General features: G+C 34.5%; 1 protein-coding gene across 6 annotated transcripts in view; it reads left to right on the forward strand.

Moving 5' to 3' along the window:
- Positions 1-19779, forward strand: part of Mp (collagen XV/XVIII-type protein multiplexin) — a 1363033-nt gene that overhangs the window by 1043821 nt on the left and 299433 nt on the right. For all 6 annotated transcript variants that reach the window (XM_075303610.1, XM_075303614.1, XM_075303611.1 and 3 more), the window contains 2 exons: positions 2709-2863; positions 13979-14071. In XM_075303610.1, the coding sequence (XP_075159725.1) occupies positions 2709-2863; positions 13979-14071 (248 nt within the window). The remainder of the gene's footprint in view (positions 1-2708; positions 2864-13978; positions 14072-19779) is intronic.

Here is a 19779-nt window from a genome sequence, read left to right on the forward strand (position 1 = left end):
GAACCGAATCGGATGAAATTTGCTTTTCCAAGAGGCTCCGGGAGGTCAAATCTGGGGATCGGTTTATATGGGGCCTATATAGAATTATGGAGCGATATGGACCAATTTTTACATGTTTGTTAAAGACTATATACTAACATCACGTACCAAAATGCAACCGGATCGGATGAATTTTGCTCCCCGAAGAGGTTCCAGAGGTCAAATCTGGGGATCGATTTATGTAAGGGCTATATATAATTATGGACCGATATGGATCAATTTTTGCATGATTGTTAGAGACTATATACTAACAATTATGCTCCTCCAAGAGGCTCCGGAGGTCATATCCGGGGATAGGTTTATATGGTGTCTATATATAATTATGGAGCGATATGGACCAATTTTTACATGGTTGTTAGAGACAATATACGAACACCACGTACCAAAATGCAACCGGAACGGATGAATTTTGCTCATCTAAGAGGCTCCGGAAGTCAAATCTGGGGATCGGCTTATATGGGGCCTATATATAATTATGGAGCGATATGGACCAATTTTTACATGGTTGTTAGAGACCATATACAAACACCTCGTACCAAATTTCATCCGGATCGAATGCATTTTGCTCCTTAAAGAGGCTTTGCAAGCCAAATGTAGGGGGCTATACATACAAATGGTCCGATATGACCCACGTACAATACTATCCGACCTACATCAATAACAATTACTTATGCCAAGTTGCAAGTCGATAGCTTGTTTCGTTCGGAAGTTAGCGTGATTTCAACAGACGGACGGACGGACATCGCTAGATCGACTCAGAATTTCACCACGACCCAGAATATATATACATACTTTATGGGGTCTTAGACCAATATTTCGATGTGTTACAAACGGAATGACAAACATAATATACCTCCCATCCTATGGTGGAGAGTATAACAATGTATTTGAACAAACTAGAAAAATTTATTTCATAAGATTCAATGTATACTAAGTTGATAGTAGATATTTGAAAAATAATTAAAAATATTAACAGAGTGATTAAAATTTTATTCATGAAACATAACGTGTTTGCACAGTACAAAAAATTTTTGTTTGAACAAATTCTGATAATATATATATGCTTGAAGCCTAATATGTTTGTGGGTGCAGCCATATGAAATTCTCATATTTGTTGAAACAACTTAATGCACGACATGACTACATGATATGCTGGTCGCCCCTATTTTCCTTTCATCCATTCGAATATTTAATTCAATTGTTCACTACATTTTAATTTAACTTAATTTTTTATACAAATCACGATAAGTACGGTTATAATACGTTTTCCATTACGTTTGTAACACATTGAAATATCGATTTCAGACTATGTAAAATATATCTTGATCAGGGACAAACCATATCCGTCTAAAACTGTCCGTTGTAATCACGCTAGAGCCTTCAACACTGGCGCTATCATTTTGATATGAGGCACAGATTTTGAAAATACTCGTTGGTAGATGCAAACGTTTCGTCGTTATATAAACGAATTTGTTTCATTATTAAAGAACCAATGGAACAACGATTGGATTTCTTGACCTTCAATATACCGCAATTTGTATACGTTTTACCGGAAATTGAGCTTCTGGACAACGAAATTTTTATCTGATTTCTTTTGGTAAAATTCCGACCACTTAGACACTGCAGTTTCGATCTAATTGTCCTAAAAATAGAAATCTGGAGATATTTTAAGTCCATAAAGATATGTGGCAAATTTGATTTATATCGGTATGAGTGTAATATAGCCTTGAAGGGATTGAAATTCAAATTTTTCCGGAACTAGAAGAAAAATTTGCCGATTTTGATTCTCGTGCTCATTCGAGTAAATGGGGTAAAATTTTATAGAATTCCATTTTATTTGAAGCTGTTTTTTGAAAGGAAACTATTGTATTTGATTCATGGTGGCGGGTATTTAAGATTCGCCCTAGCCGAATCTTACCTCGTATATACTTGTTGTTATGATATTTCACAATTTTCACGTTGCTTTGCTATTTTCTTTTTGCTTTGCATTTCGCCTGTTTGATGATACAATTCACTGTTGTCATCGTAGGTATCATTAATGATGCTTGCAATGGGAGAAGTATTGCAACCACAGATAGGGCTGTAGAAGAACCCAAGAGGGATACAAGATTTTCAATGTAAAATCAAAAATAGAAACAAATGTTGCAAACTCATCACAATCCGCAAACTTATATTTTTGCCCTTCCTTCCCTCCTTTTGGGCTCTGTTGTACAAGTGAATGACAGTATTTGTCACTGCCCTCTTGGTGGTTATATGTAATATTTGTTGTTTTATTTATTTATTTTTTTTTTTTTTTTGGGGGGGGGGGAATTCCTGCCATGTCATTTTTACCCGATGTTTAAGTTGTATCACTGCTAAATGCTGATGATGACGACGTTGTCATCACAAACTTTCTGTATGGGGTTAAATCACAATATATCTATTTGGGTGTCTCCTAAAGGTCCATTTTCATTTTTGTGCAATAGTTTTAATTTTATTTCCACAATTATTTTTAACATAATGTTACATATTTTTTGATTTCAATAAATTTCTATATATTTGTCACTGTTTTATTCGCTTAGATTTATTATGTTATTCTCTTTAATCATGTAATGGTTAACTGTGTTTCTAGAGTTCTGTGTTTTATTATTCCAATGTGATGGTATTTTAACACGTTTTTTTCTCCGCAGGACCGCCAGGACCTCCTGGTCCACCAGGCCCCTCCAGCACCAGACATAATGCTCGCGATGATGACGAAGAGACACCGTATTTTTCGGCTTCATCATGGAATATGCGTATAGTACCGGGTGCCGTCACCTTCCCCAATATTGATGAAATGACAAAGGTAAGTATCTTTATTTATGACGAAACACTCAAAAAATCTCTTCTCAATCGATTTGCTGAAAATTTAAAAAAATTGGGATTTTTGTTTTAATCTGAAATCATTTGAAATGAAGTGGTATTATTTAATTGAATTAAATGTAGGTAAGGCAAGGTGGGTGGTGTAAACAGTTTTCCATTCCGTTTGTAAAACGCATCAATACAACAATATCTGACAATACACTGAAATTAACGTGGCATTAAAGATAACGTATCCTTAATTTTAAAATGTGTCATTTACACAATATTAAGTACAAATTTCTTTAAAATAATGAAATTTAAAAATTTCCCTTAAAGTAAAAAAAAAATTGAATTAAAAAAATTGTCCTTAAATTAACTGAAATATTAAATAATTAGATTTAAGATAAATACGCTTCAAATATAGACTAAGATTTATTTTGAGGATTTTGTATCTTTATTATTTTTTTTTTTTTTTTGATTAATAAAACATTTTGTACGTGAATAGCTTTAATAATATATTGCAAAAACAGAATGAAAATTCACTAAATGTCATCTGTATACTAATTGTAATTTTTTTGATTCTAGAATTAAAGCTATATAGGTCCCTAAAAACTGTCGGTATTTAAAAAAGCCGCATCTTTGGCTCGGAAATACTACGAAAATCCTTAACGGAAAGTCAAAATCTTTAGATCAAAGTAAACTTTTTCATATCCTCCACCACAACACATCGAAACATTGCTCTAAGACCCCATAAAGTATACACATATTGTGGGTCGTTGTGAAATTCTGAGTCGATCTAAGAATGTCCGTCCCTCTGTTGAAATCACACTAACTTCCGAACGAAACAAGCTATCGACTTGAAACTTCGCATAAGTAGTTGTTATTGATGTAGGTCGGATGATATTGCAAATGGGCCATATCGGTCCACTTTTGCCACTCGAGCCAAAAATAATCTACCAAGATTTTATTTCTATAGAAAATTTAGTCAAAATTTTATTTCTATAGAAAATTTTGTCAAAATTGTATTTCTATAAAAAATGTCAAAATTTTATGTTGTTAACATTTTAATTCTATAGAAAATTTTGTCAAACTGAATTATATACGTATTTAATCGGTCTTTTTTTAGTTTAATATATACCACGTATGGACTAACTTAGAATTTACAAGACGGTGTTAGGAAGTTTTAAGATACCTTGCCACCGGCAAGTGTTACCGCAACCCAAATAATTCGATTGTGGATGACAGTCTTTAGTAGAAGTTTCTACGCAATCCATGGTGGATGGTACAAAAGCTTCGGCCTGGCCGAACTTACGGCCGTATATATCTGTTTTATTTTCTTGTTTGTATATATCTGTGGACTTTTGGAAAATCTATTTAGGTTAATTTATTTACCAAAACAACTTATTTAATATTTTCTATAAAAATTGAAAACAAAACAAGTAAGGAAAGTCTAACGTCGGGCGGGGCCGACTTATACCCTGCACCACTTTGTAGATCTAAATTTTCGATACCATATCACATCCGTCAAATGTGTTGGGCGCTATATATAAAGGTTTGTGCCAAATACATACAATTAAATATCACTTGATTTGGACAGAATTTGATAGACTTCTACAAAATCTATAAACTCAAAATTTAAGATGGCTAATGCACTAGGGTGGAACACAATTTTAGTAAAAAACAAGTAAGGAAAGTCTAAAGTCGGGCGGGGCCGACTATATTATACCCTGCACCACTTTGTAGATCTAAATTTCCGATACCATATCACATCCGTCAAATGTGTTGGGGGCTATATATAAAGGTTTATCCAAGATACATACATTTATGTTAAATATCACTCGATCTGGACAGAATATGATAGACTTCCACAAAATCTATAGACAAGGAAAGTCTAAAGTCGGGCGGGGCCGACTATATTATACCCTGCACCACTTTGTAGATCTAAATTTTCGATACCATATCACATCCGTCAAATGTGTTGGGGGCTATATATAAAGGATTGTCCCAAATACATACATTTAAATATCACTCGATCTGTACAGAATTTGATAGACTTCTACAAAATCTATAGACTCAAAATTTAAGTCGGCTAATGCACTAGGGAGGAACACAATGTTAGTAAAAACAAGTATATACGGCCGTAAGTTCGGCCAGGCCGAAGCTTATGTACCCTCCATCATGGATTGCGTAGAAACTTCTTCTAAACACTGCCATCCACAATCGAATTACTTAAGTTGCGGTAACGCTTGCCGATGGCAATACTTATATAATTCTGTTTGACAAAGTAGACATACAATTTTGACAAAATTTTCTACAGAAATAAAATTTTAACAAAATTTTCTATAGAAATAAAATTTTCACAAAATTTTCTATAGAAATAAAAATGTTGACAAAATATTCTATAGAAAGAAAATTTTGACAAAAATTTCTACAGAAATAAAATTTTGACAAAATTTTCTATAGAAATAAACTTTTGACAAAATTTTCTATAGAAATAAAATCTTGGTAGATTATTTGTGGCTCGAGTGGCAACCATGATTATGAACCGAATAAAATTTGAACAAAATTTTCTATAGAAATAAAATTTTGACAAAATTTTCTATAGAAATAAAATTTTGAAAATTATGAAAATTTTATTATGAACCGAATAAAATTTTAACAAAATTTTCTCTAGAAATAAAATTTTGACAAAATTTTCTATAGAAATAAATTTTTGGTAGATTATTTTTGGCTCTAGTGGCAACCATGATTATGAACCGATATGGACCAATTTTTGTGTGATTGGACCAATTTTGGTATGGTTGTTAGCGACCATATACTAACACCACGTTCCTAATTTGAACCGGATCGGATGAATTTTGCTCCTCCAAGAGGCTCCGGAGGTCAAATCTGGAGAACGTTTTATATGGGGGCTATATATAATTATGGACCGATATGGACCAATTCTGGCACGGTTGTTAAAGATCATATACTAACACCATGTTCCAAATTACAACCGGCTTGGATGAAATTTGCTTCTCTTGGAGACTTCGCAAGCCAAATCTGGGGATCGGTTTATATGGGGGCTATATATAATTATGAACCGATGTGGACCAATTTTTGCATGGTTGTTAGAGACCATATACCAACATCATGTACCAAATTTCAGCCGGATCGGATGAAATTTGCTTCTCTTTGAGGCTCCGCAATCCAAATCTGGGGATCGTTTTATATGGGGGTTATATATAATTATGGACCGATGTGGACCAATTTTTGCATGATTGTTAGAGACCATATACCAACACCATGTACCAAATTTCAGCCGGATCGGATGAAATATGCTTCTCTTAGAGGCTCCGGAAGCCAAATCTGGGGATCGGTTTATATGGGGGCTGTATATAATTATGGACCGATGTAGACCAATTTTTGCATGGTTGTTAGGGACCATATACCAACACCAAGTACCAAATTTCAGCCGGATCGGATGAAATTTGCTTCTCTTTTAGGCTCCGCAAGCCAAATCTGGGGATCGGTTTATATGGGGGCTATATATAATTATGGACCGATGTGGACCAATTTTTGCACGGTTGTTAGAGACCATATACCAACACCATGTACCAAATTTCAGACGGATCGGATGAAATATGCTTCTCTTAGAGGCTCCGGAAGCCAAATCTGGGGATCGGTTTATATGGCGGCTATATATAATTATGGACCGATGTAGACCAATTTTTGCATGGTTGTTAGAGACCATATACCAACACGATGTACCAAATTTCAGCCGGATCGGATGAAATATGCTTCTGTTAGAGGCTCCACAAGCCAAATCTGAGGGTCCCTTTATATGGGGGCTATACGTAAAAGTAAACCGATATGGCCCATTTTCAATACCATCCGACCTACATCGATAACAACTACTTATGCCAAGTTTCAAGTCGATAGCTTGTTTCGTTCGGAAGTTAGCGTGATTTCAACAGACGGACGGACGGACGGACGGACGGACGGACGGACGGACGGACGGACGGACGGACGGACGGACATGCTTAGATCGACTCAGAATGTCACCACGACCCAGAATATATATACTTTATGGGGTCTTAGAGCAATATTTCGATGTGTTACAAACGGAATGACAAAGTTAATATACCCCCATCCTATGATGGAGGGTATAAAAATATGGGAACCATTTAAATCTGAAGCAATTTTAAGGAAACTTCGCAAAAGTTTATTTATGATTTATCGCTCGATATATATGTATTACAAGTTTAGGAAAATTAGAGTCGTTTTTACAACTTTTGGACTAAGCAGTGGCGATTTTACAAGGAAAATGTTGGTATTTTGACCATTTTTGTCGAAATCAGAAAAACATATATATGGGAGCTATATCTAAACCGATTTCAACCAAATTTGGCACGCATAGCTACAATGCTAATTCTACTCCCTGTGCAAAATTTCACTTAAATCGGAGTAAAAGATTGGCCACTGTGGTCATATGAGTGTAAATCGGGCGAAAGCTATATACGGGAGCTACATCTAAATCTGAACCGATTTCAACCAAATTTGGCACGCATAGCTACAATGTTAATTCTACTCCCTGTGCAAAATTTCAACTAAATCGGAGTTAAAAATTGGCCTCTATGGTCATGTGAGTGTAAATCGGGCGAAAGCTATATATGGGAGATATATCTAAATCTGAACCGATTTCAAACAAACTTGGCACGCATAGCTACAATGCTAATTCTACTCCCTGTGCAAAATTGCAACTAAATCGGAGCAAAAAATTGGCCTCTGTGGTCATATGAGTGTAAATCGGGCGAACGATATATATGGGAGCTATATCTAAATCTGAACCGATTTCAATAAAATTTGGCACACTAGACTACACTACTAATTGAACTCCTAGTGCAAAATTTCAACCACATTGGGCCAAAACTCTGTCTTTTAGGACCACATTAGTCCATATCGGGCGAAAGATATATATGGGAGCTATATCTAAATCTGAACCGATTTCAATCAAATTTTGCACACTTGACTATACGACTAAGTGTTATGTTTGTACAAAATTTCAAGCAAATCGGTATAAAACTATGGCTGCTGGGTCCATATTAGTGCATATCGGGCGAAAGATATATATGGGAGCTATATCTAAATCTGAACCGATTTCTTCCAAAATCAATAGGTATCTATTCTGAGCCAAAACATATACTTGTGCCAAATTTGAAGTCGATTGGACTAAAACTGCGACCTAGACTTTGATTACAAAAATGTGTTCACGGACAGATGGACAGACGGACAGACGGACATGGCTATATCGACTCAGGATCTCACCCTGAGCATTTTTGCCAAAGACACCATGTGTCTATCTCGTCTCCCTCTGGGTGTTGCAAACATATGCACTAACTTATAATACCCTGTTCCACAGTGTGGAGGGTATAAATATGGGAAACATTTATATCTGAAGCAATTTTAAGGAAACTTCGCAAAAGTTTATTTATGATTTATCGCTCGATATATATGTATTAAAAGTTTAGGAAAATTAGAGCCATTTTTACAACTTTTAGACTAAGCAGTGGCGATTTTATAAGGAAAATGTTAGTATTTTGACCATTTTTGTCGAAATCAGAAAAACATATATATGGGAGCTATATCTAAATCTGAATCGATTTCAACCAAATTTGGCACGCATAGCTACAATTCTTATTCTACTCCCTGTGCAAAATTTCAACTAAATCGGAGTAAAAAATTGGCCTCTGTGATCATATGAGTGTATGTCGGGCTAAAGCTATATATGGGAGCTAAATCTAAATCTGAACCGATGTCAACCAAATTTGGCACGCATAGCTACAATGCCAACTCTACTCCCTGTGCAAAATTTCAACTAAATCGGAGCAAAAAATTGGCCTCTGTGGTCATTTGAGTGTAAATCGGGCGAAAGCTATATATGGGAGCTATATCTAAATCTGAACCGATTTGGCTGATATTTTGCAAGTTTTTCGAGACTCATAAAATATTCGGATGTACGGAATTTGAGGAAGATCGGTTGATATACACGTCAATTATGACCAGATCGGTGAAAAATATATATGGCAGCTATATCTAAATCTGAACCTGATTTTTTCCAAAATCAATAGGGATCGTCTTTGAGCCTAAATAGGACCCTATACCAAATTTTAGGACAATCGGACTAAAACTGCGAGCTGTACTTTGCACACAAAAATACATCATCAGACAGACAGACGGACTGACGGACATCGCTAAATCGACTCACAATTTAATTCTAAGACCATCGGTGTACTAAACGATGGGTCTCAGACTTTTCCTTCTTGGCGTTACATACAAATGCACAAACTTATTATACCCTGTACCACAGTAGTGATGAAGGGCATACATATGGGAAACATTTAAATCTGGAGCAATTTTAAGAAAACTTCGCAAAAGTTTATTTATGATATATCGCTCGATATATATGCATTAGAAGTTTAGGAAAATTAGAGTCATTTTTACAACTTTTAGACTAAGCAGTGGCGATTTTACAAGGAAAATGTTGGTATTTTGACCATTTTTGTCGAAATCAGAAAAACATATATATGGGAGCTATATCTAAATCTGAACCGATTTCAACCAAATTTGGCACGCATAGTAACAATGCTAATTCTACTCCCTGTGAAAAATTTTAACTAAATCGGAGTTAAAAATTGGCCTCTGTGGTCATATGAATGTAAATCGGGCGAAAGCTATATATGGGAGCTATATCTAAATCTGAACCGATTTCAACCAAATTTGGCACGCATAGCTACAATGCTAATTATACTCCCTGTGCAAAATTTCAACTAAATCGGAGGAAAAAATTGGCCTCTGTGGTCATTTGAGTGTAAATCGGGCGAAAGCTATATATGGGAGCTATATCTAAATCTGAACCTATTTCAACCAAATTTGGCACGCATAGCTATAATGCTAATTCTACTACCTATGCAAAATTTCAACTAAATTGGAGCAAAAACTTGGCCTCTGTGGGCAAATGAGTGTAAATCGGGCGAAAGCTATATATGGGAGCTATATCTAAATCTGAACCGATTTGGCTGATATTTTGCAAGTTTTTCGAGACTCATAAAATATTCGGATGTACGGAATTTGAGGAAGATCGGTTGATATACACGCCAATTATGACCAGATCGGTGAAAAATATATATGGCAGCTATATCTAAATCTGAACCGATCCCAATCCCAAAATCAATAGGGATCGTCTTTGAGCCGAAACAGGACCCTATACCAAATTTTAGGACAATCGGGCTAAAACTGCGAGCTGTACTTTGCACATAAAAATACATCAACAGACAGACAGACGGACAGACAGACAGACAGACAGACGGACATCGCTAAATCGACTCAGAATTTAATTCTAAGACGATCGGTATACTAAACGATGGGTCTCAGACTTTTCCTTCTTGGCGTTACATACAAATGCACAAACTTATTATACCCTGTACCACAGTAGTGGTGAAGGGTATAAATAGCAAATAAAAAATTATATAATATTGAATTTTAACATTCTTTCAATAGAAATATAATATATCTATTTAAATTCACTAAGTACTAATTTTAATCTCCTGAAAATAATGCAAAAACTCACCGGTATATTTTTTATCAGAGAGAGAGAGAGAGAAAAAAATAAGAATAGCCGAAAAGAAATTACATTATTTAGTATTAAAATTATAATAAATTTATACAAAAAATTCCTGTCTATGCCTTGTCGACCTATCTGTATTATATTCATACTTAGGTTACTTGGATCCAAAAAGTTTGATCTACTTTTAAGGATTAAACATTGTTTTTCTAATCTAATTCAAAAAAAAAAAAAACTTTAAACCGACGATGCAAAATCCTCAAAAAATTTATTAGCCTATATTTAAAGCGTTCCTTATCCTAAATCTAAAGATTCAATGTTTCAGTTAATTTATGGACGATTTCTTTAAATCAAAAGTATGTTTCTTTACTTTTAGTAAATTTGGCCTTAGTTCAAAGACACACGACTTTAACGAAAGGACGCTAGTTTTCATAATTTGTTTCCTATAAATAAAAAAAAAATTTTGAGTCTATGATTATAAATTTTCTTTTAATTACATTTTCATTATTTAAAAAAAAATTGTCCTTATTATTGCGTAAATGGCGCATCCTAAAATTAAGGTTGCGTAATCAGTAATACCACGAAAATATTTGTTTCAATACAGAATCATTATGTAGACCAATATTTTCCATGCAATTTGAAATCTTTCAAATTTATTGTAAGCTACCATATATACGAAGAGAAGTAAGATGTTCACCTCATCTTATTGCATACTTATTGCTTTTTTTGCATTTTGACAAGGAGCATCGAACTTTTGATCGCAAAAATATTGTTTTCTCGCCAATTTATAATTATTACAGAAATCGAATACATCTTTTCTGAGACAAAACAATGCGCTATGGTCTGGCGGCCCCAATTTTTTGGCCAAAAATAATAGCGCTTAAGCGGTTGTTCTGATCACCACTAAATATTCTAGACATTGATTCAAAAGGACAAAACCTTTAAGACTAATCCTGCCTGTCCCAATACAGTGTGGGAGACAGCGTGTCAAAATATACTGCTTTCATATTTTGATACCCACCACCATATATATATATATATATATATATATATATATATATATATATATATATATATATATATCTATATATATATATATATATATATATATATATATATATATATATATATATATATATATATATATATATATATATATATATATATATATATATATATATATATATATATATATATATATATATATATATATATATAAACTGATAAAAGCAGATGGTTAAAGCGGAATTTAATACATGAGATATTCTAGAATCATCCTGTTTTAAAGCCAAAGTGGAATAAGGTGGATTTTTTAGTTTTATTCCATTTATTTTTACGAAAATTTTTGATTTTTTAAATTTGAGGTTATATAATAGCACTATTATTTCATATCACATTAACATTTTCACATTTTGTTGTTTGATAATCAAAGTACTTACCATCATCTTTCATTTCCATATTACCAATATTAATAATATATTTTTACTTTACTTTGAAAAGTGTTCTTGATATGTTAAAAATCACAACACGTGTTATAGTTAAAATCAAGACAATTCCACATGTTGTCAGCCCTGGCAAATAACGGTTTTTTATACCATCCACCATAGGATGGGGGTATATTAACTTTGTCATTCCATTTGTAACACATCGAAATATTGCTCTAAGACCCCATAAAGTATATATATTTGTGGTGAAATTCTGGGTCGATCAAAGCAAGTCCGTCCGTCTGTTGAAATCACGCTAACTTCCGAACGAAACAAGCTATCGCCTTGAAACTTCGCACAAGTAGTCGTTATTGATGTAGGTCGGATGGTATTGCACATGGGTCATATCGGTCCACTTTTACGTATAGCCCCCATGTAAACGGACCCCCAGATTTGGCTTGCGAATCCTCTAAGAGAAGCAAATTTCATCCGATCCGGCTGAAATTTGGTACATGGTGTTAGTATATGGTATCTAACAACCATTCAAAAATTGGTCCACATCGGTCCATAACTATATATAGCCCCCATACAAACCGATCCCCAGATTGGCTTGCGGAGCCTCTAAGAGAAGCAAATTTTATCCGATCGCGTTGAAATTTGGTACATGGTGTAAGTATATGGTCTCTAACAACTATGCAAAAATTGGTCCACATTGGTCAATAATTATATATAGCCCCCATATAAACCGATCCCCCGATTTGGCTTGCGGAGCCTCCAAGAAAAGAAAATTTACATAATTATATACAGCCCCCATATAAACCGATCCCCAGATTTGACCTCCGGAGCCTCTTGGAAGACCAAAATTCATATGATTCAGTTGAAATGTGGTACGTGGTGTTAATATATGGCCTCAAACACCCATGCAAAAATTGGTCGAAATCGGTCCATAATTATGTATAGCACCCATTTAAACCGATCTCCAGATTTGACCTACGGAGCCCTTTGGAAGAGCAAAATTCATCCGATCCGGTTGAAATTTGGTACGTGATGTTAGTATATGGTATTCAACAACCATGCAGAAATTGGTTCATATATATAGCCCCATGTAAACCCATCCCGAGATTTGGTTTTGGAGCCTCATGGAGAAGCAAAATTCATCCGATCTTGGTTGAAATTTGGTACGTGGTGTTAATATATGATATTTAACAACCATGCCAAAAGTGGTCCATATCAGTCCATAATCATATATAGCCCCCATATAAACCGATCCCGAGATTTGGTTTTGGAGCCTCTTGGAGGAGCAATTTTCATCCGAGTCAGTTGAAATTTGTTAATAATAATAATTCGATTTCGTAGAAGTTACTACGCTATCCATGGTGAAGGGTACATAAGATTCGGCATGACCGAACTTACGTCCATATATACTTGTTTAAATTTGAGGTTATATAATAACACTATTATTTCATATCACATTAACATTTTCACATTTTGTTTTTTGATAATTAAACTACCTACCATCATCTTTCATTTCCATATTATAAATATTAATAATATATTTTTACTTTACTTTGAAAAGTGTTCTTGATATGTTAAAAATCACAACACGTGTTATAGTTAAAATCCAGAAAATTGCACATGTTGTCAGCCCTGGGAAATAACGGGTTTTTGACGTATATTTTAACAAACTATATTTTCTGACATCTGAAAGTATTTATTACCGTATGACTGTAATAAATTTTGAATTTAGAATTTAGATTTTTGGCCAAAACATTGGGTCTGCCAGACCAGAATGGAATGGTTGTGACAAACTTATGAAATGGTACCCGTTCCAAAGTACCAGTATACTTTTGAAGCATGTTGTGGGTTATCATATTCCTTTTCTGCGGATATATATATATATATATATATATATATATATATATATATATATATATATATATATATATTAACACGAATTCATGGACGCGCATCACAAATTTTGTGACCGGGGATAAAGAAGTCTAACCTATATTTCGACTGTATACATTTCTTTTCCTTTGCAAAATTCTAAACATTATATTTTAAGAAAACGTTTAATCTTTTATCTGCACAGAAATCTGCCATGAATCCTCCAGGAACTTTGGCTTACATTACAGAAGAGGAAGCTTTACTAGTTCGAGTCAACAAAGGATGGCAGTATATTGCTGTAAGTACATTTTTTTTTATATATTTATCATGTAATCTCATCATATTCCTATTTAAAGAATAAAAACAATGAATAGATTTTATCTAAACCGATATGTTAATTATACTAATGTTATGATACATGTATTGAACTGTAATACCGGTAAGATCTATTTAAAGCCAATTCTTAAATATATCGCCCGTACTTTAGCCTTTTTAGCTGTACATGTTTTTCATTTATATCCACAATGGATGGCGTACAAATCACAGTCTGGCCGATCCAATCACAATTCATACATTCATGTGAAATTCTCTCTTTGACTTTTGTTCCCCAGAAGAACAATGGAATTTTAAGAAATCCATAAATATTTTAATTTAATGGAATATTTTGCCAAAAAAGAACAATCAAATACGAACAAGAAAATGACAATGTAATAAGATTTCATAAAGAGATTGTTGGCAACAACAATCTCAAGTGAAGAATTTCTTAATAATATAAGTACGAACAAAAATTTTCTACGAATTCATAAAATTTCCATTAAAGAAGAATTTGACATGACAGAGGCACAAAGGAATTCATGGCTAAGATTTTTTTTTCCTGAATTTCGCACTACTCATTGTAAAACTGCTCCAATGTTGATTTAGAAGGCAAGCATTTGAAGAATTTGAGGAAGATTATATAAACAAACTTTTTGTGATTTTTTTATCATAAAATTTCATTATAGTTACATCAACAAAAAAATTTAGCTTTTCTTTAGAATTAAGTTTTTGATAAGTAAATAATTGATAGACGAAGATATTTTTTTTATGGAATGGAAATTGGTGAATTTCATTCAAATGGCCTTCCATAGCATAAATTTGAGAGCAATGAAAATTATGCGAAGATGGAATATTTCTCTTCTATGATAAGCCCATGCAAACTTCATTCGAGTTGTTCCAAATTTGAACATATCCTGAGACAAAACTTGAGATCACAACTTGGGGATTAAAACCAATTTGGTTTTTGGAGACTCATTCTTTACCGGGGTATTTTTTCTGTTTTCTTCATATGCTGTCAAAGTCCTTTAGAAACGTATTAACGCCAGCTTAAATTTCCAAATTCCGCCTTACTTACATTAAGTACCGAATTTCAACTGGATCGGATGACATTTGCTTTTCAAAGAGGCTCCGTAAGTCGAATCTATGTTTTCAGTCATCAGAATCAGTTTTTATAGGGGCTAAATCATATTAACAGGTTGGCTGATAAGTCCCCAGTCTAACAAAGAAAAACACATTTTTTTGTCAAAATTCGTTTTTATACCCTGCGCCACACTGTGGAACAGGGTATAATAAGTTAGTGCATATGTTTGTAACACCCAGAAGGAGACGAGATAGACACATGGTGTCTTTGGCAATAATGCTCAGGGTGGGTCCCTGAGTCGATATAACCATGTCCGTCTGTCCGTCCGTCCGTCTGCCTGTGAACACATTTTTGTGATCAAATTCTAGGTCGCAATTTAAGTCCAATCGCCTTCAAATTTAGCACATGTTCCTAATTTGGGTCAGAATAGAACCCTATTGATTTTGGAAGAAATCGGTTCAGATTTAGATATAGCTCCCATATATATCTTTCGCCCGATATGGACTAATATGGCCCTAAAAGCCAGAGTTTTGGCCCAATTTGTTTGAAATTTGCACTCGGAGTACAATTATTAGTGAAGTTAAGTGTGCCAAATTTGATTGAAATCGGTTCAGATTTAGATATAGCTCTCATATATATCTTTCGCCCGATATGGACTAATATGGTTCTAATAGCCAGAGTTTTGGCCCAATTTGGTTGAAATTTTGCACAGGGAGTAGATTTAGCATTGTAGCTCTGCGTGCCAAATTTGGTTGAAATCGATTCAGATTTAGATATAGCTCCCATATATATCTTTCGCCCGATATGGACTAATATGGTCCTAAAAGCCAGAGTTTTGGCCCAATTTGTTTGAAATTTTGAACTCGGAGTACAATTATTAGTGCAGTTAAGTGTGCCAAATTTGATTGAAATCGGTTCAGATTTAGATATAGCTCTCATATATATCTTTCGCCCGATATGGACTAATATGGTTCTAATAGCCAGAGTTTTGGCCCAAGTTGGTTGAAATTTTGCACAGGGAGTAGATTTAGCATTGTAGCTATGCGTGCAAAATTTGATTGAAATCGGTTCAGATTTCGATATAGCTCCCATATATATCTTTCGCCCGATATGGACTAATATGGTTCTAATAGCCAGAGTTTTGGCCCAATTTGGTTGGAATTTTGCACAGGGAGTAGATTTAGCATTGTAGCTATGCGTGCCAAATTTGATTGAAATCGGTTCAGATTTATATATAGCTCCCATATATAGCTTTCGCCCGATTTACACTCATATGGCCAAAAAAGCCCAATTTTTTTCTCCGATTTAGTTGAAATTTTGCACAGGGAGTAGAATTAGCATTGTAGCTATGCGTGCCCAATTTGGTTGAAATCGGTTCAGATTTAGATATAGCTCCCATATATATGTTTTTCTGATTTCGACAAAAATGGTCAAAATACCAACATTTTCCTTGTAAAATCGCCACTGCTTAGTCGAAAAGTTGTAAAAGTGACTATAATTTTCCTAAACTTCTAGTACATATATATCGAGCGATAAATCATAAATAAACCTTTGCGAAGTTTCCTTAAAATTGCTTCAGATTTAAATGTTTCCCATATTTTTTTACTAACGTTGTGCTCCACCCTAGTGGATTAGCCGACTTAAATTTTGAGTCTATAGATTTTGTAGAAGTCTATCATATTCTGTCCAGATCGAGTGATATTTAACATAAATGTATGTATCTTGGATAAACCTTTATATATAGCCCCCAACACATTTGACGGATGTGATATGGTATCGGAAATTTAGATCTACAAAGTGGTGCAGGGTATAATATAGTCGGCCCCGCCCAACTTTAGACTTTCCTTACTTATTTTTTTTTTGAGTTAGTCTTTATGAAATTGTTCTGGAAAAGAATAAACGTTTATCACAAAAGTAAACACTTGTCTTCCAAATAAACTTCCTTACAGCAAAATGCATATGAGAAACGATCTTGGTTTGTCTAAAATTTCGTTTGGCAGGAAGGAATTTTTTTTGCGTGTGGTTGTTAGAATGGCAATAATTTCATCACGTACAAAAATTCAAGCGCATCAAATGAAATTTGCATTGCCAAGAGGTTCCGTAAATCAAATCTTGGGGTCGGTTTATGTCGGGCCAATACCTACAAGTATTCCGATGGCCCATTTGCAATACCATCTAACCCACATGAATAAAAACTGCACTGAAAGAAGAGTTTTCTTTTCTGACAAACGAAGTTTTCTTTTAATACAGCCACATTTTCTTTAAAGACAAATAAGGAAAGTCTATATCATATGAATGAAAATCGGACGAATGATATATATGGGAGATATATACGAGGGAAGTTCAGAAACTTCTTAGCCTAGCACAAAAAGCGCGGTATAAACAGAAAAAAGTGTTTGGGAGCCACCGTGGGGCAATGTTTAGCATGCCCGCCTTGCATACACAAGGTCGTGGGTTCGATTCCTGCTACGACCAAACACCAAAAAGTTTTTCAGCGGTGGATTATCCCACCTCAGTAATGCTGGTGACATTTCTGAGGGTTTCAAAGCTTCTCTAAGTGGTTTCACTGGAATGTGGAACGCCGTTCGGACTCGGCTATAAAAAGGAGGTCCCTTGTCATTGAGCTTAACATGGAATCGGGCAGCACTCAGTGATAAGAGAGAAGTTCACCACTGTGGTATCACAATGGACTGAATAGTCTAAGTGAGCCTGATACATCGGGCTGCCACATAACCTAACCTAACATAAGTGTTTTGGAAACTTCCATCTCTGTTATGAACACATGTTAAATTTTGTTTCGATCTGTCAACTCCTTCATATAGAAACAGGTGTTCAAAAAAGACGCATCCGCAATTTTTTTACAATGGAAAAATTAGAAATGCGTGCTGTCATTAAATATTTACATAAAAAAGGTTTATCGGGACAAGAAATTCTTAATGATATGGTGAATGTGTTAGGTGAAAGTGCTCCTTCATATGCAACAGTAAAAAATTGGGTTGCTGAATTTAAACGTGGTCGTACAAGCATTGAAGATGAACCACGTAGTGGACGTCCAAAAACAGCAACAACAACAGAAATTGTAGCCAAAGTGCATGATATGGTATTAAATGATCGACGAATAAAAGTGCGTGAAATTGCTAATATCATGGGCATCTCAAATGATCGAGTCCATTTCATTTTGAATGAAGAACTACAGATGAAAAAGCTCTCCGCAAGATGGGTGCCGCATTTGTTAACAGTCGATCAAAAATGCATAAGAATGAACATTTCTAAAGCTTGTTTGGATCGTTTTAAGCGAAATAAAATGGATTTTAAGCGTCGTTTCATAACTGTTGATAAGACATGGATCCACCACTATACTCCAGAGACAAAAGAACAATCCAAACAATGGACTGAAACTGGAGGAAGTGCCCCAAAGAAGGCAATATCAATTCAATCGGCTGGTAAGGTTATGGCAACGGTTTTTTGGGACTTCAAAGGTATTTTATTGATTGACTATCTGCAAAAGGGTAAAACAATAAATTCAGAGTACTATTGCAACTATTTTGGATAAATTAAATGTACAAATTGGAGAAAAACGTCCTGGCTTACAACACAAAATAATTTTTCATCAAGACAACGCTCCAGCGCACAAGAGTGTTTTAACAATGGCTAAAATCAACGAATTAAAGTACGAGTTGCTTGATCACCCACCTTATTCTCCTGATTTAGCTCCTAGTGACTTTTACTTGTTCCCAAATCTAAAAAAAATCCTTGCCGGCAAGCGTTTTACCTCAAATGAAGATGCAATCACAGTTGTAAACCACTATTTTGAAGACCTTGAGGAAAACTATTTTAATTAAGGGATAGAATTGCTAGAAAAGCGTTGGACTAAGTGTATTGAAGTCTCAGGAGATTATATTGAAAAATAAAAATATTTTTGAAAAACTAACTATTCTCTTTCATTGATAGGCTATGAAGTTTTCGAACCGCCCTCGTATATATAAATCTGAACCGATTTCAACCAAATTTGGCACGCACAGTTAGTATGTTAAGTTTACTTCCTGTGAAACCTTTTATGTAAATCGAAGAAAAACTATGACCTCTGTGGTCGTATGAGTGTAAATCTGGCGAAAGGTATATATGGGAGTTATATCTAAATCCGAACCGATTTCTTCCAAAATTAATATTCTGACTCAAAGCAAGGCGATTTGACTAATGTGTTCACAGACAGTCAGACATATGGACATGGCTACACTGAAAACAATATTGTCGTGAGGTCAAAGATTGCATGTCTTTAAAATACCGATGCCAATTTTGCTTAGCATAGAAAAATTTGCATTTTTCTAATATAAAAATGTTTTTCCTTGTCCAATAGTCTATAAACTTTTTAATGAAGTCGTATTGTCCGTATAATTAAGTGATTTCACTTAAGAATGGGTATCGTAACATGAAAGAAAAAATGTTTGGGCTAAGGTCAACTCGACTTTAATAAATCAGAAAAATTCTTTAAACTTAATGAAATTGTCTTTAAATTTGCTGTCTTTTTGCATCTTGACCACAAAACAAAAAATCGTTCAAAAATAGGACATGCTTTTCAACACTTTATTTTAAAGACGTTTTTTACTTGA

Source organism: Haematobia irritans, chromosome 4 (genome assembly GCF_050003625.1).
Source record: "Haematobia irritans isolate KBUSLIRL chromosome 4, ASM5000362v1, whole genome shotgun sequence".
Taxonomy (NCBI): Eukaryota; Metazoa; Arthropoda; class Insecta; order Diptera; family Muscidae; genus Haematobia; species Haematobia irritans.